This window comes from Gavia stellata, chromosome 2 (genome assembly GCF_030936135.1).
Source record: "Gavia stellata isolate bGavSte3 chromosome 2, bGavSte3.hap2, whole genome shotgun sequence".
Taxonomy (NCBI): Eukaryota; Metazoa; Chordata; class Aves; order Gaviiformes; family Gaviidae; genus Gavia; species Gavia stellata.
Window position 1 is genome coordinate 90,201,707 of NC_082595.1, and position 25,189 is coordinate 90,226,895.

Consider the following 25,189-nt stretch of genomic DNA (forward strand, 5'->3'; position numbering starts at 1 on the left):
CACGGTTTCGAGAACTGACGCAGATGTCTGCAGGTGGAACAAATATTTGATGGCACCCAACCATATCGTTCAGCACAACAATTCTCTGACTTCAGCTCCATCCATCTTTCAAATAGAGATTAGTAGACTGGCCATCCAACATCCCAAGGGATTTATTTCTGAGATAAACAAGGATGATCAGAGAAAAGAAGTTACTATTTACTTTGTAGCAAAAGGAGTGCAGAATAACTGTCGTTAAGCGAGAATGCGATCTTTGAGGTGGCGAGGTGGGAGGTGGGGGTATTGATTTTCAGGGGACATATAGTACAATATACTGAGAGAAAGAAAAGCACAGAGAACTGTGATCACTGGTGGAAGCTGTGACCGGGGACATGTTAAAGCAGGTTTACAACCCTGACTGCCTGGCATGAAGAACAAACAGGGCGTGCCATACGTGAAAAAGGAGAAATGTGGAAACAGTATTTGGGGAATGATGACATTCCACATCTTATGGGTAGAAGAATGGGCACTTGGACTGTATGGGGAGGATGAGAGGCACAATACTGTGCCCATGCCATGACAAAGGACAGGACAGAAATCCATGAGAGGCAATATGGGATTTGCAAGAAGCTCCAGGGTTTGGAGCGGAGGCATGCAGGGAGTCCTCAGGATGGTGCAAGATTAATTTCCATTGGCTTGAAGTGCACAATGTCCTAGTATTGATTGGTATGTAGCACACAGACCTTCACAGTGCTTTTCAAGTTTGAAGTGCATTGCCACTATTCACCTTTTCAACAGTGCTGTGACAGAGGTAAGTCCACAAAATGATTTATGACAAACATTTTTTCACAGAATCTGTATGATCAGTGAAGCTTTTGAAAAAAATATAACGTATCAGGATTAGATTGACCTAAACTAACTAACACATAAGATTTCTTCTGGAGATATACAGCTGTATGGAGTCAATCAGGGCTTCACTATGTGAATATCATTGCACAATTGGTTATAAGAAAATTCGTTACAATGCTTCCAAACACAGACCAGAAAAGCTAGCCCAACACCATTAAACTTTTGTTCTTTATTGTACCTGGCTTTATGGACTTCTTTTCCTTAAGGACAAAATTTTGCTGCTTGCAGTTACTAGGTCAAATACAGGAGACAATCAGTTTCCCTTGGTGTCATTAAAACTGCAACAATTTTCTCAGCAATTAAAGAAAGCCAAAATAATTGGGTAATACAGCTGAAAGATATACACAGGGATCTACACACGACTCTAGAAGTAAAAGGGAAATCCTTGTTACATTGACGGCAATGACAAATCTCCCAGTAACTTTCCTGGAGTTGGGGTTAGTTCTAAACATTTGCTGAGAAAAGTTCTTGGTTGGTTTACCTATGAATCCTGGTTTCACTTGAGGAGTATCACCTCTGATCAGGGCTGTATTTTACAGAAAGCACAATTCATTCTGGACTGAAATAAATGTGTTAAAAGCCTGAAGGGATCCCCAGTCAGGAAGATGATGGCATGGAAGGTGAAACTGGTTCTGCTGAAATACTGCCATTGATAGCACAGGGGCCAAGATTTAATCCCAAGGATCCAAACCACTTGGACCAACTATTCAGCTGAATGGAACTATCAAATCTCCATATTTTTTTTTTTTCTAATAAGAAATACTTATCATTGATTCTTAAATGAAAATCAAACAAAAGAAATATTGCTGACATTTATGAAGTTCTTCCTTGAATGAATTTTTTTTTTGCTTAGTGTTTTTGGAATTCTTCGGAATTTGTCCTTTATTTATGACGATATGTCATGGAGGAAGTTTACCATCCTCTGTAATACTGAGAGGACTGCAAGAACTAATGTCTCTATGTCCAAGCAAAAATATTTATCATACATTCCTTCTAAATTGCTTTTTATTATTTCTTTAAAACATGGATATATTTTAAAGATTTTGCTTATTTTGTAGAGTGTTCTTCTGGGAGAAAAATAATCTAAGCATTAATTCTCAAAAGCATTGATTATTGCCACAGAACATGTCAATTTGAAATACCTTTCTATTTCAAAATCCCCTTTACTTTTTTTTTTTAAAACATTAAATACAGCTTTTAAATTGTCAGAACTGAAGAAAATTACTTGATTTTCTCTTTGCTTTAGCACCAGTTCTTTGCAGCCTTTTGATTCACCAAAAATTTCAGAGTTTCAGCCTTGGTCTGACCCAAAACAATTATTTCTTTTACTTTTTGGAGTTCATCATTATCTTCTCAGCTGTACACACTTGGTGCTGCCTCTTGCTGCTTTGGCATTGTATTGTGAACTTTTCTGCTCAGCTCAACCCACTGAGATGGAGGAGGTCTCATCCTGATTTTCCTATGGGGTGCAGGAAGAAACAGCAGCCTGGTGACAAGTTCCCTTTTAAAGCTGTTACCATAGGAACAGGCAGAAAATCTCCCTCTTTCCACAACCTTCAGACTGGGAATTTTTCAAATCAGGGTGCCGTCTCTTTTCTGCCTGGCTGAGCTCTGTTTTGGGTCTGTGAGAAACATATTGCAAATAATAATTGCGTTTTCCCACAACCATTAGCACCCAGATTTTCCATGAGGCAGTGAAGTGTCAAACTGTGAACCCTGCTCCCTGGACGAGGTGGTGGTGTAAGTACCCAGAGCCTTGGCAAGTTTGAGACAGGGCATCTTAATATGCTGCTGTCTGATTATTTATGAAGAGAAATGACTTTATAAAAAGATGGAAAAAACAAACAGAATTGTACAAGAAATTCATGATGGAAGCTGACAACAGAACACACCAGTGAAAGCCTGGAGTGTATTAGCAATATCTGCTAGTATTTATCCTGCGGCACTAGTAACACTAGTACAAATCCCCTTAGGAAGACAGACTGAATCAAAGACCTATGTGGCCAGCACTGTGAGAGACAGTGTGGTCAAGTACCTTCACGCTGGAAGTACCCTCACCACCCTGGTTGTGCCAGTACAAATTGTCCGACCCTCGATAGAGCCTAAGCAGCCTATAATGAACATGGAGGCAGAGCATGGTAACTTTTTTCTGGGGAAACGGAGAGCACATCATTTAAGCTACCCATCATGGGAATACATTTAAAAGGCTGCACATTTTACCCTTTTGAAAGGAGACAATACAGTGAAGAAGGCAGTCACGGCGAAGCAGTCAGATGAGTCAGTCTGTCATCTCCATTGCAGCCGTTGCACTCTCTATGTGAAAGTAAATGTTGTGGATCAGCTATGTACCCAGGTGTTACAGGGGGTCATCAGGGCAGGCGGGAGAGAAAAACATCCCTCCTTTGCTAACATCCCACATGCCATGTGTGAAACTTAACTCAAGCTGTTTCACCTTCTCCCCACTTCTTCTCTCTCTCTTTTTTCCTTGGAAAGGTCTTTCATTTGTTCCAGTGCAGACACTAGAATTGGTAGTCCAGATGTGGTCTAACAATGGGATGAAGCTTCCCAGTTTTGAAAAAACATATTTCCTCTGCAACTGAAATTAGGAGCCTCCTCAGCTGGACAGCCCTGTCAGAATGCCCAAATAATTTAGAACAAAAATATTTGCTTCTCGGCTAAGTAACGAATGCGTAGAACCCTTTGTATTCTGTAGTAGAAAAGGATGAATAATTCATAAAAAAATAAACTATTTGATTAATCTTACATCTTTACAAATATATTCACCTGTTTGTGAGTTGACCCTGGGCCTAATGGGATTTTTGCAGAGTTGTCTGACATTATGAGGTGTTTAATTTTTAGAAATAGCTTCTGGTGTGAAGATTGTTAGTAAGCATTTGTGGCCAACAGCCTATAATTACAATGCAGGATAGTTAGCATATTTTTACATGATGCTTAGGCCACATGATATGATTTTGTTCTATGACTGAAAGTAATTCACAGAATAAGCTCTCAAGCATAGCTAAAAGGAATTTAAAGTTCAAAATTTATTTTCTGAAAAACATTCCCCATTATTTCATTAACACTTTCTGTGGTCTTGATCATCAGATGAGTAAACTTCTATGCTACAGTTTCTGGGTACAAGAAAAGGAGGAATTTGAAGTGGAATTACTTAGAGGTATGATGGAATAAAAAAAAAAGGCTATTTTTTTCAGTACCAGTTCAGCTAGTCACAATAAGCAAATAAGACAGTAACACAGAGACATATTGGGGCACCTCGTATTTAAAACCTCTTGTAAGTTTAAAAGACTTTTATATCTCCATACCAAGCCACCTGTCTATGTATTTTAATTATATGGAAGAAAGGTAGTCCTGTGGTTAGAGGATTAACTTGGGAAATTTGCAGTCAAGATTTCCTGTCTAGCCATGAACTTTTTGTATGGTCCAGGATAAGGACATGGGAAGTGACAACAGTGGCCACTGAAAGGCTTCACCTTGCCTCACTGGGTTAAAGTTAACCTTTGTGGATATCTCTTGTAGACTCCCTACCTCAGTTCCCCATAGCACAAGAATAAAAGTAACTTCTGTACCTCTGAGGGTTAATGTCAGAAAGCTGGGAAACATTCAAGTCTCTGGGATAATGCTCATCTAAGAATTTAAAATAAAGTATTTATTACTGTGCCTGCTTACAGAGATAAGTGTCAGTGTAGCAGTTTATTTTGTGTGGCCAAGCCCTGTGTCTGACTGAAGTTCCATCAACTCCAGTCAAATTTTACGGCTGTTTAACCATCCCTGGATGCACTGGGGGAAGGTGGACCGAGGTGTGGATCTGGCACAGAGGAGAGCCAAGCGCCCACTGTTAACTCCTTGTCTGTCCTCGGGAGAAATTGCTGTCGTGCCTGTTATATGAAGCTAAAACCCATGAAAAGTGCAAAGTGTTCAGACACTGTGCACGGAGGAAGGCTAGATAATTAGGTAGAAAGACAGACTGGAAAGTCGGGCCTTTATTTTTTTATTTCAAGAACAGTTATATCCTTTCTTCCTTTCAACACATAAGGTCATAAAGGCATGATCATGCAATCAACAGTGATTGAATAACCATGAGTTACTGTCTGACACTTGAACCATACCAATTAATCAAAAGCAAGACTGCATCAACTGTAAAATAAAAATACATTTTCGTAACCTGCCCTTAAACTCCCTTACAGTTTACTTTGCAATTGGGGCAGATTAAGACCATTATCAGTAACTGCAACCTGTTTTATAGGTTTTAACCTTTTTCTTAACATCAATTCAACATCCTTTCCTGAACAGAAAACAGTAATTTACTGAAACAAAAAGCCTTTAGTGAGAGTTCTCTTTCTTTGCTTAACATTAGAAGATGCTAAGTGTTAAACTCGTGTAAAATAGATGCTTTCCTTACCTAGAAAAAGGAGTTAAAATAATTTTTCAATAATCTATTTTTCCCTCTTTACTCCGTGCATGTGCTACCTATTAAAATCTATATTTAAAGAAAAGCTCATCCTGTCTTCCCTGTTCACATGTTTCTTTTACTATTTGAATGACATTTGGATGTGGCACATTTTTCATATATCTCTAGTTAAGATTGCACTATTTGTTTCTGGCACCCAAAGCAAATTGTTGCTGTACCCTATACAAGCCTAAAGTAAATAAGACTGTGAGAAGTTTTCTGTTTGCTTAGAAAAGATTAGTTTCATAAAATATTTTCTAATACTTTAACATTGTTCAGATTTTACAACCACCAGCTAGAAGAAAGCATGGAATTGGAAGAACTCCAGTTTCCATGAGACTTAGAGTGAGCTGCTTGAGATCACACATGTCAGATCTTTTGTGCCTACCACCATGCTCTGCTACCTTTATCAGGATGTTTATTTGAGATATTCCTAGTGAAAAGAATAGGAATTTTGGTCTGACTGTGAATCTTGTAACCATGACAATACTGATCACCCTGAACTCTGTTAACAAATAAATGGTAACAGAAAAGCTATGAAATACTGTTCTTGAGAACAGGCTATGAATGCTTAGGTAAGCTTTTTTTTGAAGGAATCCATTGCATTTCTGCCTGTTTTAACTAATGAGGTCTTTTATAGAATCAATAATGTAAAAGAGTTGACATCAGTCCCATCCCTTGATACCTTTTCCCAATTAAGGCAGTGGATCATTGTATTAATAATATTATTTAGTGACTATTCAGCATTTTCACTCTGGTGAGATACTGTGTAAACATTAATTAATCCCCACCAAAGCCCTGAAACCTCACTAGGAAATATTAAACCCGTTTTACAAATAAGGGCCTGGAGCCAGAGATTTTTCACTACCAGAGAGAATGTAACTTGAAGCTCCTTGGGACAGTGAGAATCTAGAATAATGAATGGCTCTGCAGTTAGAGCTACCTTAAAGAATATCATCTCTACTCCACCTTGATTTGGGACAATTATTTTACTTCTCAAGGACAGTCCTTTCTGTGTTTTTTTCAGGAATGAATGTCTCTAGCTGTCCTTCAGACTGAGGCTGTTCATACAAAATAATTACATAGCCATTGGGGTATGTGTATATATATGTGTAGAGAGAGAGCGCGCTCATTTCCATAGCCCAGTGATTAGAGTATCCACCCGGATTCAGATTTCTCTTCAATGAATATTTAACTTCATATATGTGCAACAACAAGGAAAAGGGGAGACTGAGAAAGATCTAATAGTTTGTAGCTTTTTCACTAATGTTATGTTCAGTTCATGGATTTGAACTCAAATCTTCAAGTAACAGAACACAATCCCGGGGGACAGACAGACAGACAGATATGTCCCACCTGTCTGTAGGGATGTTAATCATTAGCACAGCTGTAACTACAGAGCTTGTCTACACTGAACTTAACTGACTATCCCAAAACTTTTATAAAAGTCTTCCCAATTTCTGTCTTCCATAGTATGCTCCTTCTTTTTTTACAGTGATTCTCTCTATGGGAGAATGGGACATCATATGCTTTTACATTACTGATGGCATCCAGTCCACCTATTTTGGCCATCTGCAGTTTGGCAGCTAAGTCAGGAGGACAGGATTTCCTTCTGAAAACGTTAAAGCCATCCACCTCTCTCCATTCATTACCTAGTGATCTTTGGTACTTGCTTTCAGAGGACTCCAATAGGGACCCAAAATTTAGGAGCAAGGACAGATCTTTCCTTGCTTTTAGCATATTTTTTTCCAGTCCTCTGGCTATAAATAGCTGAAATTTTTGAAAGCATCTTAGTTCCTTTGTAGTCTGGTTGTGATTTTGGGCTTGATTTTACTTTCCTGTTCCTCATTTCTGTTGGCTAATCTCCCATCTTCTTCCTAATCAGGGTGCTGGATGATTGATCAGTTTAGCACATACCTTTGCGTTAATCTGTGATTACCTAGTTCATATGAGGGTCCTTACTCCTGTAGACACCTGACATTTAATACTGTTGACTTACACATCATTTACTCTGGCTTCAGAAATCCTGCAGTTCTTTCTCAACCAAATAGGAAGGAGAACAATGACATACTCCTAGGGCATGATTCATCTCACCCTACGTTAGGCTTCTAAAGTAGGCCAAATCTGCTGTGTCCTAGAAAAGTCTATCACTCTTCATTGACTCTAAAGGAAGTCCAGATATCTATAGTTTAGACATCTACATCTGAATTACTTTCCAACCGTTAGATGAGATGAATTCTACCCCAGGGCATCTGAACTCCTTCCTGTGCACTGTGAAATGGGGCAGCAGGGCAAAAAACCCCCAAATGTCCAAGAAGGCTGAGAGATGTGCTCATTCCATGACTCCTCCATAGGATTCACTTGTGAGATTCCTAGGGACCCTCATCTTTAACACTTTAACACTTTAACACTTCTTCCCTCTTACACTATTTTAATTAAGGCAGAAACTGCCTGAAGGTTCTTCAGTCTCTTCCTTAACCCATCCTTCTGTCCGATCTCTGGAACTTACCCTGTAGCTTTTTTTCACTTGTTTTTTTAATATTAAGTGGACAAAAAAGTCCAATACAGATATTTTTACACTGAACATTTATGGAACTCGTGACTTGAGTGTAACTGAGTGGCAAGACTACCTGTTTTAGAAAATCCTGCTCTAAGAGATTATTTAAACATAATGACATTCCCTGCCTGAATTCATGCTCCTTGTTCAAACTGGTTTGTTTCCTTAATATAGCAACTATGATTTATCTTCCTATCAATGTGCAACAATAAGGTCAGGACAAGAGTTTATAATATTCTTGCCAAATACAAAAATATCCTAAAAACACAAAATAAACTGTTGCAATATATTAACATGAGCATATGCACAAAAGGAGAAAAATTACTGTTACACTAACTCCTGAAATAAAGGGAGCTTTAACTAACAAACACACAGAAACAACTTTCCATATTTCTCTTCCAAAAATAACCACATAAAGTGATTGCATATAAATAAAAATTTTGATGGATTTCACATAAACCAATGACAACCTGAATACAAAATTGTGGGAACAGAAACTCAATTTTGCACAATCTAAAAGGTGTACATGTGGCTACATGGAAGCCAGTGGGACATTTTACCACTAGCTTTGTGAGACAGGTATCAAGGTTTCATTCATGGGGTCTATGAGTTTCTGATTTCTCCTTGCTTCTGTTATTTTTTTAAATTTAAAAGGTAACATTGAAAACTTTCTGCAATTATGTTTTCTAAGGGGTAAGACAAGAAGAAAAAGACAAAAGAAGGAAAATTGATAATTTCCTTGAACAACTTCTTTTGAATTCTTGGATGCCTGGTTGTTACCCAAATCTGATGTTTTTCTACTTTTGATTCTCTAACCTTATGTAGCAGGTGAGAAATTCCAAGAAGGATTGGACTGAGAGGCTTTTGGCCACTCTCATTAACACCGCCTAGTGCCATGCCTGCTGTGGGCTTTGTGGCTGGAGAAAGGCTGTACCACAGAGCAGCCTCCTGCCTCCTCACCCCCACAGCTGGATGTACAAGCAGTACAAGTTATCTGAGAGATGATATCTGTACCTAGCTCCTCCTCTGGCGTCCCTGGAAAACTGAAGCCCGACTTGAGCAGATCGCCACCCTCTTCTTCTGAAAAGACAGAAACAAAGTAGCTATTAAATAACTCTGATATTTTGGTATATCCAGACATAAACTCTCCACTAGTTTTTAAATCCACCCAGGGATAGCTGTTACCATTCAGTATCTCTGATACCGTGAAGCTGTTGAGGTACTATTATCTACAGTATCTATTCCTTTTTGTCAGTTGTTCTAGTGTTCTTCTATTTTTTTTTTTTTAATTTTTCCCAGACATTTTCACGTCATAATGTTCATAAATGCCTTTTTTTTAACATCTTTTACATTGTTCTTTTCAGCTTTGCTTAGTTACATTGAATTCTACTGCCTTTTAGCCTTAATGTATTTATTCCGGGAAGAATCATTATTGTCAGTTCTCCAGTTGTACCTTTAGTGCTTCCCACCTCTGATGATAATAATGCCACTCATGAGTCTCAGGCCACTTTCTTTACCTTTTATTCACAACCATTTCAATTCTGCAATTCTGAACCCTGATAATGCTGTGATGGTGACTTTTTCCTATCAATAACATTTACTTTTGTGCCAGAGACAACTTCTGTAATTCTAGAAAAGTACTTAAGCTCAGATGATATGTCTGTGCTGTAATGAATGCAGTGAGATATGCAGAAACCTGCTGAATGGCCTGAGCGCAGCTCTTAGCTACCCTGCCTATATTGCTTTCAGAATTGCATCTTGTTGCCTCTGCGTTGCGCTCTTGTCACACTGGCATACAAATTAATTTGGACCTGGCACCTAGCTCAGACATTTCTAACACAGAGCTGCATATGGAAAATTGGGTCAGTAACACTGCCTTAAGGTACAAGATTGGCTTGAGAACACATAGATCAGGCTACAAAATATCACAGTAATGTGTTTCATGTAAGTATACAATACTATCTTTTTAATTTTTTTTTTAAATGTTTTTGCCCTATTATCCATATTTGCTGGTGCCTCAGCTGAGTGGAAGTTGTTTGAGTATACACAGCCTTCCACCGTACTCTTTCTTACCATCTGCTTGTGTTACAAGCACAGACACCTCAAAAGAACAGCAAAAGAATGGACTACTCCATAGCCTCTCACTATACGTTCAACCAGCAATTCTTCAGAGAAAGATAAAATCACGTATTTCAGACCATGTTTCTGTAGCGCACGACCAAGGACTGAAGACTTCTAAATAACTCACATCACTTCATATTACTCATGTCCTCAGGCAGACATTCCAGTAAGTTTGAACCAACTCAGACTTTTCTTAATGGTACCTCAATCCCTGTATCAGACAAGCTGTTTTCTGTGGTTCATCTTACCATAGACACACTGTTTTGCCTGTTTCAATGCTCCATTTAACAAATACATGCATTTTGTATTTTTCTTGGTCTTGGTTGCACTTTTTTTTCTTTGTACTATGATTTTTTTCCCAATTATCTCACAGCAAGCAAAATGAGTGAATATACTCATGTGGATACTCTCAAACAATTGTTCCTGGTTTTGACAATTTGTGAGGTTAAGAATATACAATTGATAACAACGGGTAGTATAGCACAGATACTGCATAGAAAATAAGTCCAAAGGATGTGAAGAATGTTGGATAAGCTGAGCTGTCAAATAAACATCTTGTTTATAAAGTCAATTGTTAAATAAACTCACTCTGCTAAAATACAGCCTACTAGAGATCTTGTTAAGTGATGGATAAGAAGTCATACACAATTTAAAAAGTGACTGGCATATGAATTTAAATTAAATTTCATTTGGAGAGGTAATGGACAACTCTAATTAAATAAAAGCACAAATTAGGCAGTTTCCATGGAGACTTTGCTCACATGATCTGCCTATATTGTGTAACTCATATGCCTGTCCTCTAATTTGGCTGCACAGGAGTAATGAATCAAATGAAAGTTATAACTGGAATATTCTGCAGGAACCTTTACATTAATGTAAAAGTAACTTGGAGACCTTCGTGTTAACTTCATAATAAAGAAGCTTTACATTGAAACAGTAGTTTTGTATTTTTGAAAAAGAAGCTATTAATTTCTTCCAAAGTTATATCATGTACATATATTCAGAAACACTTATAGAATGATCCAAAGAAAATAAAATGCATAGCATTATTTCTTCCTTACAAGAAGTCAGCATTATTCTCACAAGCTCTGCCCAAAACTAGACTAAAATTTTAGGGGTAGGCTAAACTAGACTAAACATTTATGGGTTTGGCATGTTTGAGAAAGAAAAGAGAAAACAAATTTCCTTTTCAAAATGAAAGAGAAGGGTCATGTAATGGGATCCATAAGTCAGATTCTGACTTTGTCGTAAGAATTCCTGTGCAAATTCGGACAATTCAGTTAACCTCTTTCTGCCTCAATTATCCTGTAGAATTAGTATTAGGGTTCATTTCTTTCTCATAGCTACCCCATATGAATATATTTGTTAGTGTCAGTGAGTCTGTTGTCTAGAAGAGCCTATAGAGAGCACAAAAAAGCTATAATTTCCATCCTGCAAAAAACCTGTATTCTGTTTTGAATAGGGTCAATTGCAAATGTTTCAAAGGAACTTAGAATTCCTTTGTGATTCCCTTAAGTTTATGAATCTGCATGAGGGATATGAGTAGCTCGTAGTGATTAGTTTACTTCCTAAGCATGAGGACTTCTTATTTCTTTATATTTTATGACTATACCTATTCACATCACTAATTCATTATTTAGACTGTCTTTTCAAAAGGCTACTGTCAGTTCCTTCAGCCCTTGAAGACATTCAATTTTTGTGTTCTGCACTTATGAAGCATAAATTAATCTAAAGTCTCAGTGGCTCTTGCAGTATTACAAAGACAATCTTTGTATGAGGCTGAACTGTACTTTGAAGTCATATTATTCCTTCAGCAACAGACATACAGGTTTGGTTTTTTTCAGTTTACATTTTTGCTAGAAATTACCATTTTTATTATTGACCATAGAAATGAAAAGCATATCCTTCATTCATAAGCACAGCAGCAACCTTCATATCTCATGGTAATGATGTTAGGCATATTATCACAGAATTCTCATGCATGCTGAAATTCAAGGGTCGTAAAATGCCTGCATTCATTTTATGTCATTCACTTCCTCTATCTCATAGATCCATAGTATTTCAGCTTGCTCTTTGCTCAAGGTGGGCCTACTGGTAGAATGTTCTACACCAGTGGACATAGAGGAAAATAGTAGTCTTAGACTGGAATATTTTGATGGGCAATGAATTGCAAACAAAGATGAGATTATGAAAATAGGATGATTTACAATTTAAGGTTTTAAACAATGTATGGAACACACAGTCCACAGACAAGGGACACAATTACCGATTAAAGTCTCTTCTCAATATACAAACTACTGCATCACAGACTGGTCTAAACAGAAAGCAAAAACCTGCCTCTGAACCTGAAACTAAAAAATAGTGGGAGAAGTCTTCACTCTCAACAGGGCTCAAAATAGTGACAAAAAATGATAGGCTTTAAAAGTGCAGAGATGTCTGCTTCTGTGAAAGCTGAATGTATAGTAAAATGATGCTGTGATCTGCATAAATAGGAGAGCACAAACTGTCATTTACATCTAGTATCTCATTTTCTTTTTTAAAAATGTGATGGATCTGTCATGCATTCCAGTGTAACACTGCACAGACGACACTCAAGACTGTGATAGGAACCTTTCACAGCTGAAGTTCTCCAGATTTAAGCTTGGAAACGTTAGGAGACATTGCTGAGCTGGAACCAGCTTGACAGATCCAGACGGCTCATTCAACCCTGAGGCTACTACATGTACAGTGGGAGATGACATGGGCCAGCACCCGAGATGAAGCTGGCATCGCACAGCTTTTGTCCTCAGAACAGGCTGGATGTCTGTCAGGAGTGTGCCCCGGCTTATGTTGTTCCTTACCCTACTAAGGAGACATTACCTAGGGAAGCGCTGGTTGGCATGGGCCAAATTTGGGCAAGGGCGTGCGCTGTGGTAGGGATGACTGCTGCCATTGCTCAGGTGTGTGGTGTGTTCCTGATGAGCTACAAGTACAGAGGGAGCCTTAGCTGGTTCTACTCAGTTTTCTGTGTCTAGCAAATAGGTTACAGTCCAATGTAAATGCAAAATAAAACTGCTGAAGGCCACAGACTTACATCCATGTAAAACTTGGGTAAAGGAGATCCAGCTAATCCCTTGGGGGTCAATTCTGAATTGTGCCTGAGTTGCACTTGGTACTGGATTGGGGTCAGTAGGATGTTACTTTGTGTTCTGGGTCAGGGAACTGAAGTTTCTGTACGAGCTAATAGATACACACTCTCTTCTATCGCGTTCCCATCTAAGTGAGCATTTTGACAGTCACTGCACAGAAACCATCTGATATCACTGCTTTTCCTCAGTTCAGTAATCAGTTTACCCATCCTTCAAATTTTATCATCTCAGTTTTAACCTCTTGATCATCTACACTCTGAGCCTGACCTATCAGTTTAACTTCTCTTTCTTCACCTGCAAAGTCTTGCACCAAGGTATGCCTCTATGTTGGCCCTCATTTTTTATGCATTCATTCTGCCCTTAATAACCAGACATGCTGTTCCATCTCCTAATTGTACTTCTTCCATAACCTATCCATCCACAAAATAGGCCCCAGTCTCAGTGGACTTGTTGCGCACATACCTTAAAAGGCTCACATCAGCAAGACTCATAATCAATTAACTGCCTTCTCCATCACAATACAGCAGTAAGACAGAACTACAACTGATATATAACTTCTTAGTTCATTGGATTTTAATTTATTTATCATTAGCCTGCTCTGGACCTCCCACTGATTTATTTCTATGTGTGCTTTTCTTTCAGCCTGTACGCTCCCTATGATGGTAGCTGTTGATCTTTTAGTTCTGTCTTATACAGCACCTGACATATTAACTCTGACAAAAGATGAAAGAAAACACAGGCCCTAAAATGCTTGAATTAAACAGCAGGTGCAACTTCATTTGATCGCATAATTACAGAGCATAAAATGTGTCCAGAGTATGAATACAGGACTCTCACCATATCACTCCATGATCTCAGAAAACGAAATTGCCTCTTCCAGACTAGAGATACTTAGAGATCTAGAAGAGGTATCTCCTGTAGCTCAAAGTCCCCTAGCCTGGTATCCAATTACAGCATTTCTTGCAGGTGGCCTTTGACCCTAGACAAAGATATCCCCAGTCTGCTACAGGGTGCATATCACTGAGAACTGTCATTAGGCTGATCCTGACCTAAGGGAAATGACCAAATGCGTGCGCGCCTGGGTGCCATTATGGCCCCCTCACCCCTCCTGGGAGACAGCTAATTGGCTTGGTTTGGACCTTCCCCAAGTGGCCAAAATCACTTGTTGCAAATCTATTCCTTTTCTCACCTGATCACCAAGAAGTCACATCCAATGAATACTACTACATCTATATAGCAAATTAGGCATGGCGAAGGCCCATTCTCTTGCCATGAGGCCAATTGGTGTGGTCTAGCCATATCTTCAAGAACAGGCTAGCTCCATCCAAACTGTTACTGGGAATGGTCCCTTGCCCCTGTAACTCCCTAGTTAAGCCTGGGAATTATTTGGGACAGTGGAAGTTAGCTGGCCACGCTTAAAACTAAGACAGGGACCTCTCTAACCAACATTATAAATAATCAAATGCCTATTTGTTGGGCCTTTGTCCTGGCACTGTTTAATTTACTACTAAAGATGTAGCCCAGGTGGCAGTATTGTCAAATACAATATTCTTCTGCATTGTTTTGATAGCATTCTGGTGAGAAACAAACACACAGAAGCACAGCAGGGCTGGGAAAATTCTGACTGAAGCAAAAATTAAAGATGATCGTAGGAGATTTAAGGTTATTGAAGTTTCCTTTGCAAGAGGCCTGTGTGAAAAGCATTAAGAGGAAGTCATTGTTTAATTAAGTTGCTTTTGTATTTCTCATCATGCCTTCTCTTCTTTTGTTCTTATTTTTTTCTCACACACACACATAAAAGCGTTCCTGATGGATCCGGCAAAGATCTGTTCATCCCAGTATGCTGGCTCCAGCACTGGTGCAAAGTGGATGCTGCTGGAAACACACCAGATACGTAGATCGCCTAGAATACCTTTCCAACTTCCCACAATCAGCACTTAAGGGACTTCCTGAGATGGAAGTTTAATCTAGACCATCGTTTTTAATAGCCACCAATGGATCTATATTCTATGGATTCATCTAATCTTCTCTGAGCCCATTTATACTGATAGCCTCTACCGCATCCTGTGCCAATGCACCTCACAATTTAATTATGCTTTATTTGAAAAGGAATTTCCTTTTTGTGTGTTTATCAGGATGCCTGATAATTTAATTAGGTGCCCCTAGTTCTTTGGTTGTGAAAAATAATGGATCATCGATCCCTATTCCTTATGCCTATATAATTTATAATTGTGTAGACATCTACCATACCCCTGCCTCAGTCCTCTCTCTTCCAAACTGAGGAATCAATCTGTTTAGTGCTTTATTATGGCAAAGCTGTTCTAAATCTTTCATCATCCTTCTCACTTTTCTCTGTATGTTTTTGTTACTCTGCTATGCCATTTTCAGACACAGCGGCCAGAAATTCAAATGGCTTTACGGTATGGGTTTTTCCAGTGGCATGATGCGGTTCTCTGCTTTTTTTTCTATTTATTTTTAATGTTTTCACCTACCCATTTCATAACTCAGAGAATTCATTATTCTTATTCAGTTGTGTCCAAGAGAGACAATTTGTGTGGCTTTCCAAACACAAACACATTTCTCTTAATATATTACTTTAATAAATATTGGAGAATCCCAGCATTTTACTTAGCTCAGGTTACTACCAAGACTGCTAAAACAAAACTATCACCCTCCCCATGCCCCAAAGAGCAGGACTGAGGAATTCCTGGTCTCTTGCTTTCATCCAGCCTGTCCACTTTTATATAGCATAGGTCCAGCTGGCAGGACTGTGAAACCAGGCTTCAGCTATCAGAGAGAGTAGCCAGGCACACAGCCTATTAAATCAAGGAGAGGAAGCTGGATGTGGTCCCTCAGGTCCTATCTTGGAAAAAGCATAAAATGAAATATATTGCAGGGGACCACAGAAGCTGTCACGGGTCATCTTGGTCTTGGCAGCACCAACTCCTGCCTCTCAGCTTTTGGCAGCTGTAAATCATCCACAAAACACAGGTTGGCTTAGCAATATTGTGTTGATCACCCTGAAAGGCTTTGGTTCCCCACAGAAGCCTTTTCTGAGCCAGTCAGCGTCATTTTGCTCCTTGGAAGCCTTTCAATTTTACCCCAGATATCTGCAAGTTCCTCTTCCCTGCTCCTCTTCAAGCAATAAATGCAAAAAGGTGCTGGATAATGCTGTGCAGTGTTAAAGAAGATTTACTTTTCAGTCATTCTAGAATTTAAATGACTAGTTCAGTTAAATAACTCTATCTCTCCTTATCAAAGTTAACAAATGACTGCAATCAAAAAGAGTGAGCCAGTGATAACACATTGTGTTCAGACATGGCTCCATGTGATTGTGCGATTCAAACAGCCTAGGAAATTCCTAAAAGCCTCTTCTTTCTTGATTTTTTACAGCTGAATGACTGTGTCAAGCTCCTGAAAGAGCCATTTACCTTTTATTGCTTTTCAGGATCCCAAATCTTCTATATTAAAAAGTGAGAATATTAAAGAATATATTAGCTAATTATTGTGAATAATGTCCATTATTCTGTGAGCCCAAGTCTTCTGGATATCCCAGAAAAACATTTATCTCTTCCCTCTTAGCTCTTCAGAATCCATCCTTTTTCCTTCCCCTGAGTAAAATGTAACAACTGCCTTTTGTATGCATTCATCTTCCACATGCTGTGACAGCTGATACACAAAAAATGTCCCCGGATTTCCCTGGTTTGTGAAGAAAAAACATAGGATCTTTGTCCTACTGGATGGGTGTAGATATTTAATGATCTTCTTTCTATCTTCTGCATCAGTGTGCCCAGGTGGCCAAGAAGGCCAATGGCATCCTGGCCTGTATCAGAAATGGTGTGCCCAGCAGGAGTAGGGAGGTGATGGTGCCCCTGTACTCAGCACTGGTGAGGCCGCACCTCGAATGCTGTGTTCAGTTTTGGGCCCCTCACTACAAGAAAGACATTGAGGTGCTGGAGCGTGTCCAGAGAAGGGCAACGAAGCTGGTGAGGGGTCTGGAGCACAAGTCTTATGAGGATCGGCTGAGGGAACTGGGGTTGTTCAGTCTGGAGAAGAGGAGGCTGAGGGGAGACCTTATCACTCCCTGCAAGTACCTGGAAGGAGGTTGTAGAAAGGTGGGTGTTGGTCTCTTCTCCAAAGTGACAAGTGATAGGAGAAGAGGAAATGGCCTCAAATTGTGTCAGGGGAAGTTTAGACTGGATATTAGGAAAAACTTCTTCAGTGACACGATTGGCAGGCATTGGAACAGGCTGCCCAGGGAGGTGGTTGAGTCCTGAAGGTATTTAAGACACGTGTGGATGGGGTTCTTAGGGACATGGTTTAGTGGTGCACTTAGCAGTGTTAGGTTTACAGTTGGTCTTTCCCAACCTAAACAATTCTATGATTCTATGATTCTATGCATATGCATGGAAAATGGCACAGGAACATTTAGAAAAAATAAAATGTAGATGAAATTATTTTTTTCAATATATTTCAAATGCACTTTGAGGAAAAGCATGTCTTTAAGACTCTCCTTAAAAATGACTGACATCTCTAATGTTAAATTATGTTTGACAGAACACGGGTTTTGTAACCTTTCCATTTTCAGGTTAAAACTAGATATGCTCACACAATATTTACTTTACTGTTTGGTAAAAAAACCAACCAGTTCTACAAGAATTATTACGAGCGGGTCATATAATTCTGTTTTTACAGCTTTGTTTTATGGTAGGGCAAAAGGTCTGAGTGCTGTCCCCGTCTTTCAAATGTTCAATACATAAGATCTTTTAACATTAGAGAACAACTGCGTTTGTTACACTGATCTGGGATATATGATGAGTCATAGTGGTCACTGGTTTACCAAGGTAGGAGACATTTAGCATGAGAAACCTTTGACCCCACTGGGATGTGAGGGCAAAGTCAGCAGTTCCACTGAAAACTGAAATTAGCTATTAGTAGCTGCAGCTGTGAAAACCTTCAATAAGGCCTTTTGACATTAGATGATGAAGCTTTATATTACCAGAGATGGGACGTGTATGGGTTTTTTGGTATGTGAGAGGTTGAAAGGAGAGCAGAGGGAGGGCTTAAATATATTCCTTTCTACACAAGCCAGTTTTGGTGAGGATTTCTGTGAACACTTAAAAGCTGGGGTGGTATGATTGACAGCTGATGGTTTTCTTGATTTAGTAAATATGATTACATAAAAAATACTATGTAGCTTCCTGTAGCAATCTAAGCAGATATGGAATGCCAGTAGCTTTTAAATGAGCCATTTTCCCCTCTCAAAAATAGCAGTAACCAAAACAAGGTTTCTTCCTAGAAAGGATCACGGGTCTGGAGCAGCTGTAGCAGGCAAAGACCGATGGATCAGGATGCCTCATTTCTTTGTCCTATGTTTTCATCGTCCTGTGGGTACTACTGAAGTTATGCTCAGTGGCTCAGATCCATCCCTCAGACTTAATGTATTTTCCAGTGATTGGTCATTAGTTCCTACACCCCCCCCTCCCCTCCCACCCCGACCCCGCAATGCACTTGCAATGCAAGTCTTGCTCTCTCTGCAAGTAATTAGAAACAGCAAAGAAACTGTTTTCCCTTCCTATAGCAATTTTCAACTACAAATTAAAAAATCCCAACTTAGAATTAATATAGAATTAATAAGATTGTTAAGTAAGAGTCTAAAATGAAAGAAACTTCTATATTTTCAAAATAATTCCATACAGTTTTGACTTTTTTCACAAGTTAAAAGAGATCTGAAGCAACGTATGTTCAAGATGGAAAAATGAAACTTCTAAAAATGTCAAAACGGGGAGCTTCAACAATTGAAGTCACCATCACTGGAGGTGTTCAAGGAACATGTGGACGTGGCATTGTGGGTCATGGTTTAGTGGGCATGGTGGTGTTGGGTTGATGGTTGGACTTGAGGATCTTACAGGTCTTTTCCAACCTTAGTGATTCTGTGATTCTGTGAAAATCTCTTTTTTTCCCCTGCATTTTTACTTAAAAAAGGAATTTGTTTGGAACTGATCCATAAACAGTTTCAGCTTCAGGAAGGTTGTGCTTTACAAAGAAAAGGCTTCTGCCAGCTACCTCACTACAGAGAGCTTTCTCACTAACGCATTTGTTTAGCACTCTGCACAGTGGGTGTAACCCTCCTCGGGTCCTCTCTAGTTGCTCTAGAAACCGTGTAATACATAGCATGTATTTCTGTGATTGCTTAGGATACACAGACACACTGACATGTTACATTTTAAAACCAATTACATTGGGGCTGAGGTGGACCTTCTGTTTGCTGGTTGTGACATTCGGCTACAACCTGTGCAGCTGCTGGGTTATTTGGACTTTCCCTATGACACAAACAGAAATGAAGGTGAAGGAGAATCAATTCTGTGTGTGGCCAGTGAAATTGGAAAGCAAAATGATAAACTGTGTATTGCGGGGTGGGCAGAATCAATATTTAGGATGTTGCAAAAAGGTGTGCAGATGCTCAGCCTGTTCCTAATCCTAAAGTTCACTGGATTGATCTCACCAAGAGATTAATTTTTCATTTCATTTCCCAAGCATAGGCTTTTCACTGAAGCACCTTGGAGGCTGGGCACCCTTGTCTTCTACTGTTAATGGAGAAGAGCTGGAACTCTGGATTGATCACTGCCCAGCCCACCTCTCCAGGGACTAAGGGGAGTGCTGGGTGGCTGGGCTCTTCACCTCCATTCCTCAGCTGACGGCTTAAAGCAAAACGATATTAAGCCAGATTGTCGTGATTAGTTAAAAAGGAATCGAGAAACTGAACACAAATATTTGCTGTCTCAGCAAAGATGATATTTGTTCAGGTCATCTCCCTATCTGCATTTATGTTTGTAGCTGCTACACTGGGAGGGGGATGGCCTAAGTTTCTTCCACATTTAGGTGTTGCTAATGCTACTTGAGCTACACAAGTAGAATAGCTTCCAGACCTTGTTCATTAGAAGAATTTCTCATTGGGGTCTGTACATGGAAAATCCCTGTACCCATGCAAAGCCAAAGTCACTGACATTATGCACATGGGCTCTTTCTACTCCTGTATGTGCAATACACTAAAGGTACTTTGTGCAGATGTCAGCCCGGCCTTTTCCTGCTCTGGCAACAATACACAGTCAGGAATACATCCAGCTTGTTCTTTGGAGGAACTCACACAGCTGACAAATTCAACAAAAAACCTGTTTAATAATAATGGCTTAGATACCTGATCAAATTTTGATGGTTTAATGTGCTTAAGCATATCAGCTCTGCTGGTGGAACTATCCATCTGCTTGCAAGGTAAGTCAGATTAGTTAAGCCATAGCCTGCAGGGAAAAGTACCTTGAATTAGCTCGTATTTGCTAATAATATAACAGTGCAAACAAATGCAGTTACCAAGGCTCAGCAGAGACATGATCACTTGCTAAGCTACAGCAACCCAATGGTGTGGCAGGGCCCTCACTTTGACCTGGTAATCATGGACACAAAATACATAGGGAACTAACATATCATTTAACTTACAGTTACATTTTGGGCAGTATCATTACCTTGAACACAGTATCTTTCAACTGCAATCTATTTTTTGCACAATCTTACTGTAATAACTGTTTAGGACATGCATAAATATTTGCTGTTTGCTGGGATGTTACATACAGTCATGCAGTGTTTCAGCCACGGCTGTATTTAAAGGACTCCTTTTCAGGGGAAGGAGGAGAAAGGCTTGTATAAGAGTCTTCAAGCTCACATTACAAACAGAAAACAAATTATTACTGTTGGGCCCATTTTGCTTCTCCATATCTTTGTTTATTTAAAGCCATAAATAGGGCCACCAGAAAGGTCAGAGAGCTGCAAATGGAATATTGAGATTCTCATTTCTGATGTACTGCTCAAACACAGCCCAGGCTGGTAGTGACAAACTCATTGGCTGAAAATGAATTAGTGAATTCTGTCAATTCCCAAAGGAGAGGTGTCCATCACTACAAAACTTTCACCTCTCTTTTGTTGTCTCAGAATCAAAGGGCAAGGGGAATAAAATAACCTGTCAGCTTCTCAGGTTCTCACCCCGTCAGAGTGAAGTCATATCAGCAAGACAATACTGGGAATCTTGCCTCCACATACCCATTATTCACCCATGCAATTGGATATGGTTCCTAGGCTGTCATTCTGATACCTCTTAATGACATTTGTGAGTGTTTCAGAATGCAAAGCTGGTTTTGTTCTACAGAAATCCATGAGTAAGGCCTCCACATTTTTAGCAATTTGGTCTCCCAGTAATGGGATTTAAAATGAGTTTAAATCAGTGCTTAATTTCTGCTCTTTCAGGACAATGGCAGTGATTAGTAGTAATGTTTGACTTCCAGTTCCATTTTTTTATGCAGCTGTAATGCCGTCTGCGCTTGACTGCTGCTTTAACGATTACTAATGACTTTATTTTGAAAGTAATATAACTTTTTGTATTCATTCTACGGACTCTGAGCAAAAAGCTAATCTGAGTTGAATTATGCAGTCTGTTCATACAAGACCTTCAGGTGGTTAAACTTTATTTTGAGTTAGATCAAAGGAAAATGGCAAAGGCACTGAAAACACACCATGTATTTACACATGGCAGGAAGAACATGATTGTGTGAAAGTGGCTGCTAAAACTAAATACAGCACAAAGATAAGCAGCATATATCAATGCCTTTCCAGCCATCAGTTTCTAGCACTGAAAGCATTTAACGGGTTAAAGTTGACTGCTGCGCCCTCACTTCTTACCTGTGGAATCATCTCCCACAGGACATCAGTGTGGATGATCATCTATCAGAGCACTGATGACTACGCCCTGCGCTGTACACACAGCTGCAGTTTCTTATTCAGAACATAACTTCTGAGCATGCTTTATTGCATGCATGCCAACTTCTTGGATTTCCTGAGGAATTTTTACATGACTTATTCCTTGATGGGTAAATAAAGCTGGGGTTTTTTTGTTGTTGTTGGGATGGTTTTCTTCTTGTTTTTTTTCCCTAATCTTAGAAAATATAATCTCATTGAGACCTAAGTTTATTTTGCACAAAAGTATCAATTTGATGAAGGCTTCCTCTTCCAGCCAAAGAGAGAAAGAAATCTGCCTTAGAAGAACTTGCTAATTTTGACATTGATTCAGCCTAGGAGAAGCAGCTGTCAGCTGTTACTTTATCTGGGTCAGGTTTGGGGTTAGAAAGCAAGTCCCTCACACCCTGATCAAGGGCTTAAAGTATCTTGATGTTCTGGACTTGATCTTTCTAAGTTTCTTCTGTTGGAACTATTTAAATTAATTTAAATGAGTAAATATTCATTAAGACAGAGGGAGGATGATTCAGCATGCCAAAAGTCAAGTAATGTCAAGTAAAGTGTAAAAAGCAGAAGAATGTGTTTGGGTTTCTCATATTGCCACCATTGGCCATACCCCTCCTCAGCTTTCATTAAAAAGAGAAAAAAAGAAAAAATGATTAAAAGTTTCAGTTTCTGCTGGGTCTGGCCACGATGGAGCTAACTTTCTTCATGCCAGCCCATACAGTGCTGTGCTTTGCATTTGTGACTAGAACAGTGTTGAAGACACACCAGTGTGGTGGCTACCACTGAGCAGTGCTTGGGCAGCCTGTGGTCTTTCTCTTCTTCACCCCTTATGGAAGGGGACGCAGCCGGGACACCTGACCCAAACTGACCAAAGGGATATTCCATACTATATGATGTCCTGCTCAACAATAAAAGCTCAGGGAAAGATGGAGGAGGGACGGATGTTTGTGGTTATGGCATTTGCCTTCTCAAGCAAACTTTATGAGTGCTGAGTCCCTGCTTTCCAGTGAGTGTCTGGACACCTGCCTGCCAATGGGAAGTAGTGAATTTTCTCCCCGTCCTGTGGGAGAGGGGAGTGAGCAAGCAGCTGTGTGGTGTTTGGCTGCTGGCTGGGGTCAACCCACCACACAGTTTTGCTGCAGTTCCAAAAACTTGCAATCCTGAAAATTCCTGTGATAGTGAAAAACTGTTTTGTATTCAGTCCAGTACAAAGCAAATGTTCAATCCTCCAAATAAGACCGGTACCTGTTTGCATATCCTCTGCGCTTATTTTGCATTACCATCATTTGCACCAACCAAATGCATAAATATGAGGATATTATTTTACATCTCTTTCCATAAAATGTGGGGAGAAGGGGTCTTTTCTCCAAGGACTTTTATTTGAAGTTTTAAGTTTTATGGATAAAAGGGGAATCATCAGTGACTAAAACTTGCCACCTTTTAAAGAGATGGAACCAAACATATGGAATGCTTTCACAGAAAGACACTAAATGTTATACTCAAATTCACTTTTCCGTCGTCGTCCCACCCCCTCCCCCCCCGAAGTTTACTGCATCATATAGGTAGTGAATGTGCAGGGCCTCCTATGCCATTAAGCTCATGTCTGCAGTTTTCTGTCTCCCACATGCTGATTAACTGCTTACATCCATCTTCAAACCCTCTGTTCTCACACACACTTGCTTGATATCATATGTCTTTCTATTAAGAATAATTACGGTACATGTAACTTTAATCTGGTTAGAAATCAACAGTTGCTAAGCAATAGCAACTCAGGCTTTAGCCACCAAGCATATACACAGGGTCCTGGCAAAACCTTCACTGAAGCCTAAACAGAAGCAGCTTTGTTGCCATCAGTACTGGAGCTAACTACATCAAGTAATCTGCAGAACTAATAATGGAAATCACCCTTGATGGCAATAAAAATATGTCCATGGATAATATAGAATGATGGAGCTTGCTTTGCCATTCGCTAAGTTATGCTACTGGTGCTCTGGACACACGGAACTAGCCCCAGGCAGACCCAGGAGCCTCTAAAACATCCCTAGCTGTTTTCCTTTTTTTGGTTTCTCACTTGGCCACATCCCTCTTCTTCTCAAAACTCCAATTAAAAGTTACAAATAATGAGCAAAACTCCATTAAAAGAATTCCCAAACACAGAAGTAACATGATATCTGTAAATCACTGCTCAGTCTGCATGTTGTAGTAATTTGTCCTGTTATTTGCTCATCTTGGGATTATGGATTATAAATACCAGTCTTCTAAGTTTGCAGCATCTCTATGGGTGTGCATTGATAGCTCATGGTTTCCTGATGCTACAATGCTAGACTTTATATATACTTAATGAAAGAACTCATTAATACCAGATTTATTCTACTAGTAACTCCTAGTAGTATGATAGTATTAGTGTTTCTAACACTTTGTAGAAAAATTACTAGTATTAAAAATAGTTCACAAAGAGAGTTCACCATCTGGGACAGCAAGGCCCTCAAATGAAAGTTAGGACAGCCTAATGTAGCCTGGAAATGCTACAGCCATAAAATTTTTCATCCTGATCTTTTTTTATGGAAAATAATAACTTCAAGGATGAGCAATAGCATTAGAAAAGTTAATAAAACCAGCAAAGAAACAAACGTTTGCGTGCCATAAGTAGGAAGATACAGATTTCTCTTGCATAGGTAGACTCCATTCATATAACCAGCAAATAAATACTGTGACAATATACACATAAGACTTCTGGAAACGAACTCACTAACCTACCATTAATAGTAAATAAATAAATAGTAAAGAGTAAATAAATGGACATGTAAATGGAGTGGCAATGTAGGGCTGCACTGTCAGTATGTATTGAATCCAAAAGCCACCATTAACCATAATTTATTTCTGTTTACAGGAATCAGACTTCTCCTGGAGATGAATCTAAGACTAAATAGAACATGTGGAAGGATGAATAAAACTAATTTCAGTGTTTCAGTCTGTAGTTTATGGAAAGTGCTGTAGTTTTTTATTTTGCTGTTTATATTACGTAGTGTGTGATAAACTCTCTGAAGGAGCCTCTGTCACAAGTAGCCACTGATGCTTCCCTTGGTTGTTTCTACTCTTCTTGCCTTTCTTCTATCCATTTGACTGTAATTAGGAGGAATACAATATATCTGTAGAAAGGAAAACATCTGGCTGAAAAATAAAACTTCCTTACATCATTATTCATCAGATTATCAGACATAAATTTTACATGTATAGTGG

At 39.3% G+C, this 25,189-nt stretch overlaps 1 protein-coding gene across 1 annotated transcript in view; it reads right to left on the reverse strand.

Annotated features, from left to right (window-relative positions):
* The window catches only part of DLGAP2 (DLG associated protein 2), a 318,216-nt gene that overhangs the window by 92,727 nt on the left and 200,300 nt on the right, over positions 1–25,189 (reverse strand). The window contains exon 4 of the mRNA XM_059829808.1: positions 8,928–8,993. Coding sequence (XP_059685791.1) covers positions 8,928–8,993 — 66 coding nt within the window. The remainder of the gene's footprint in view (positions 1–8,927; positions 8,994–25,189) is intronic.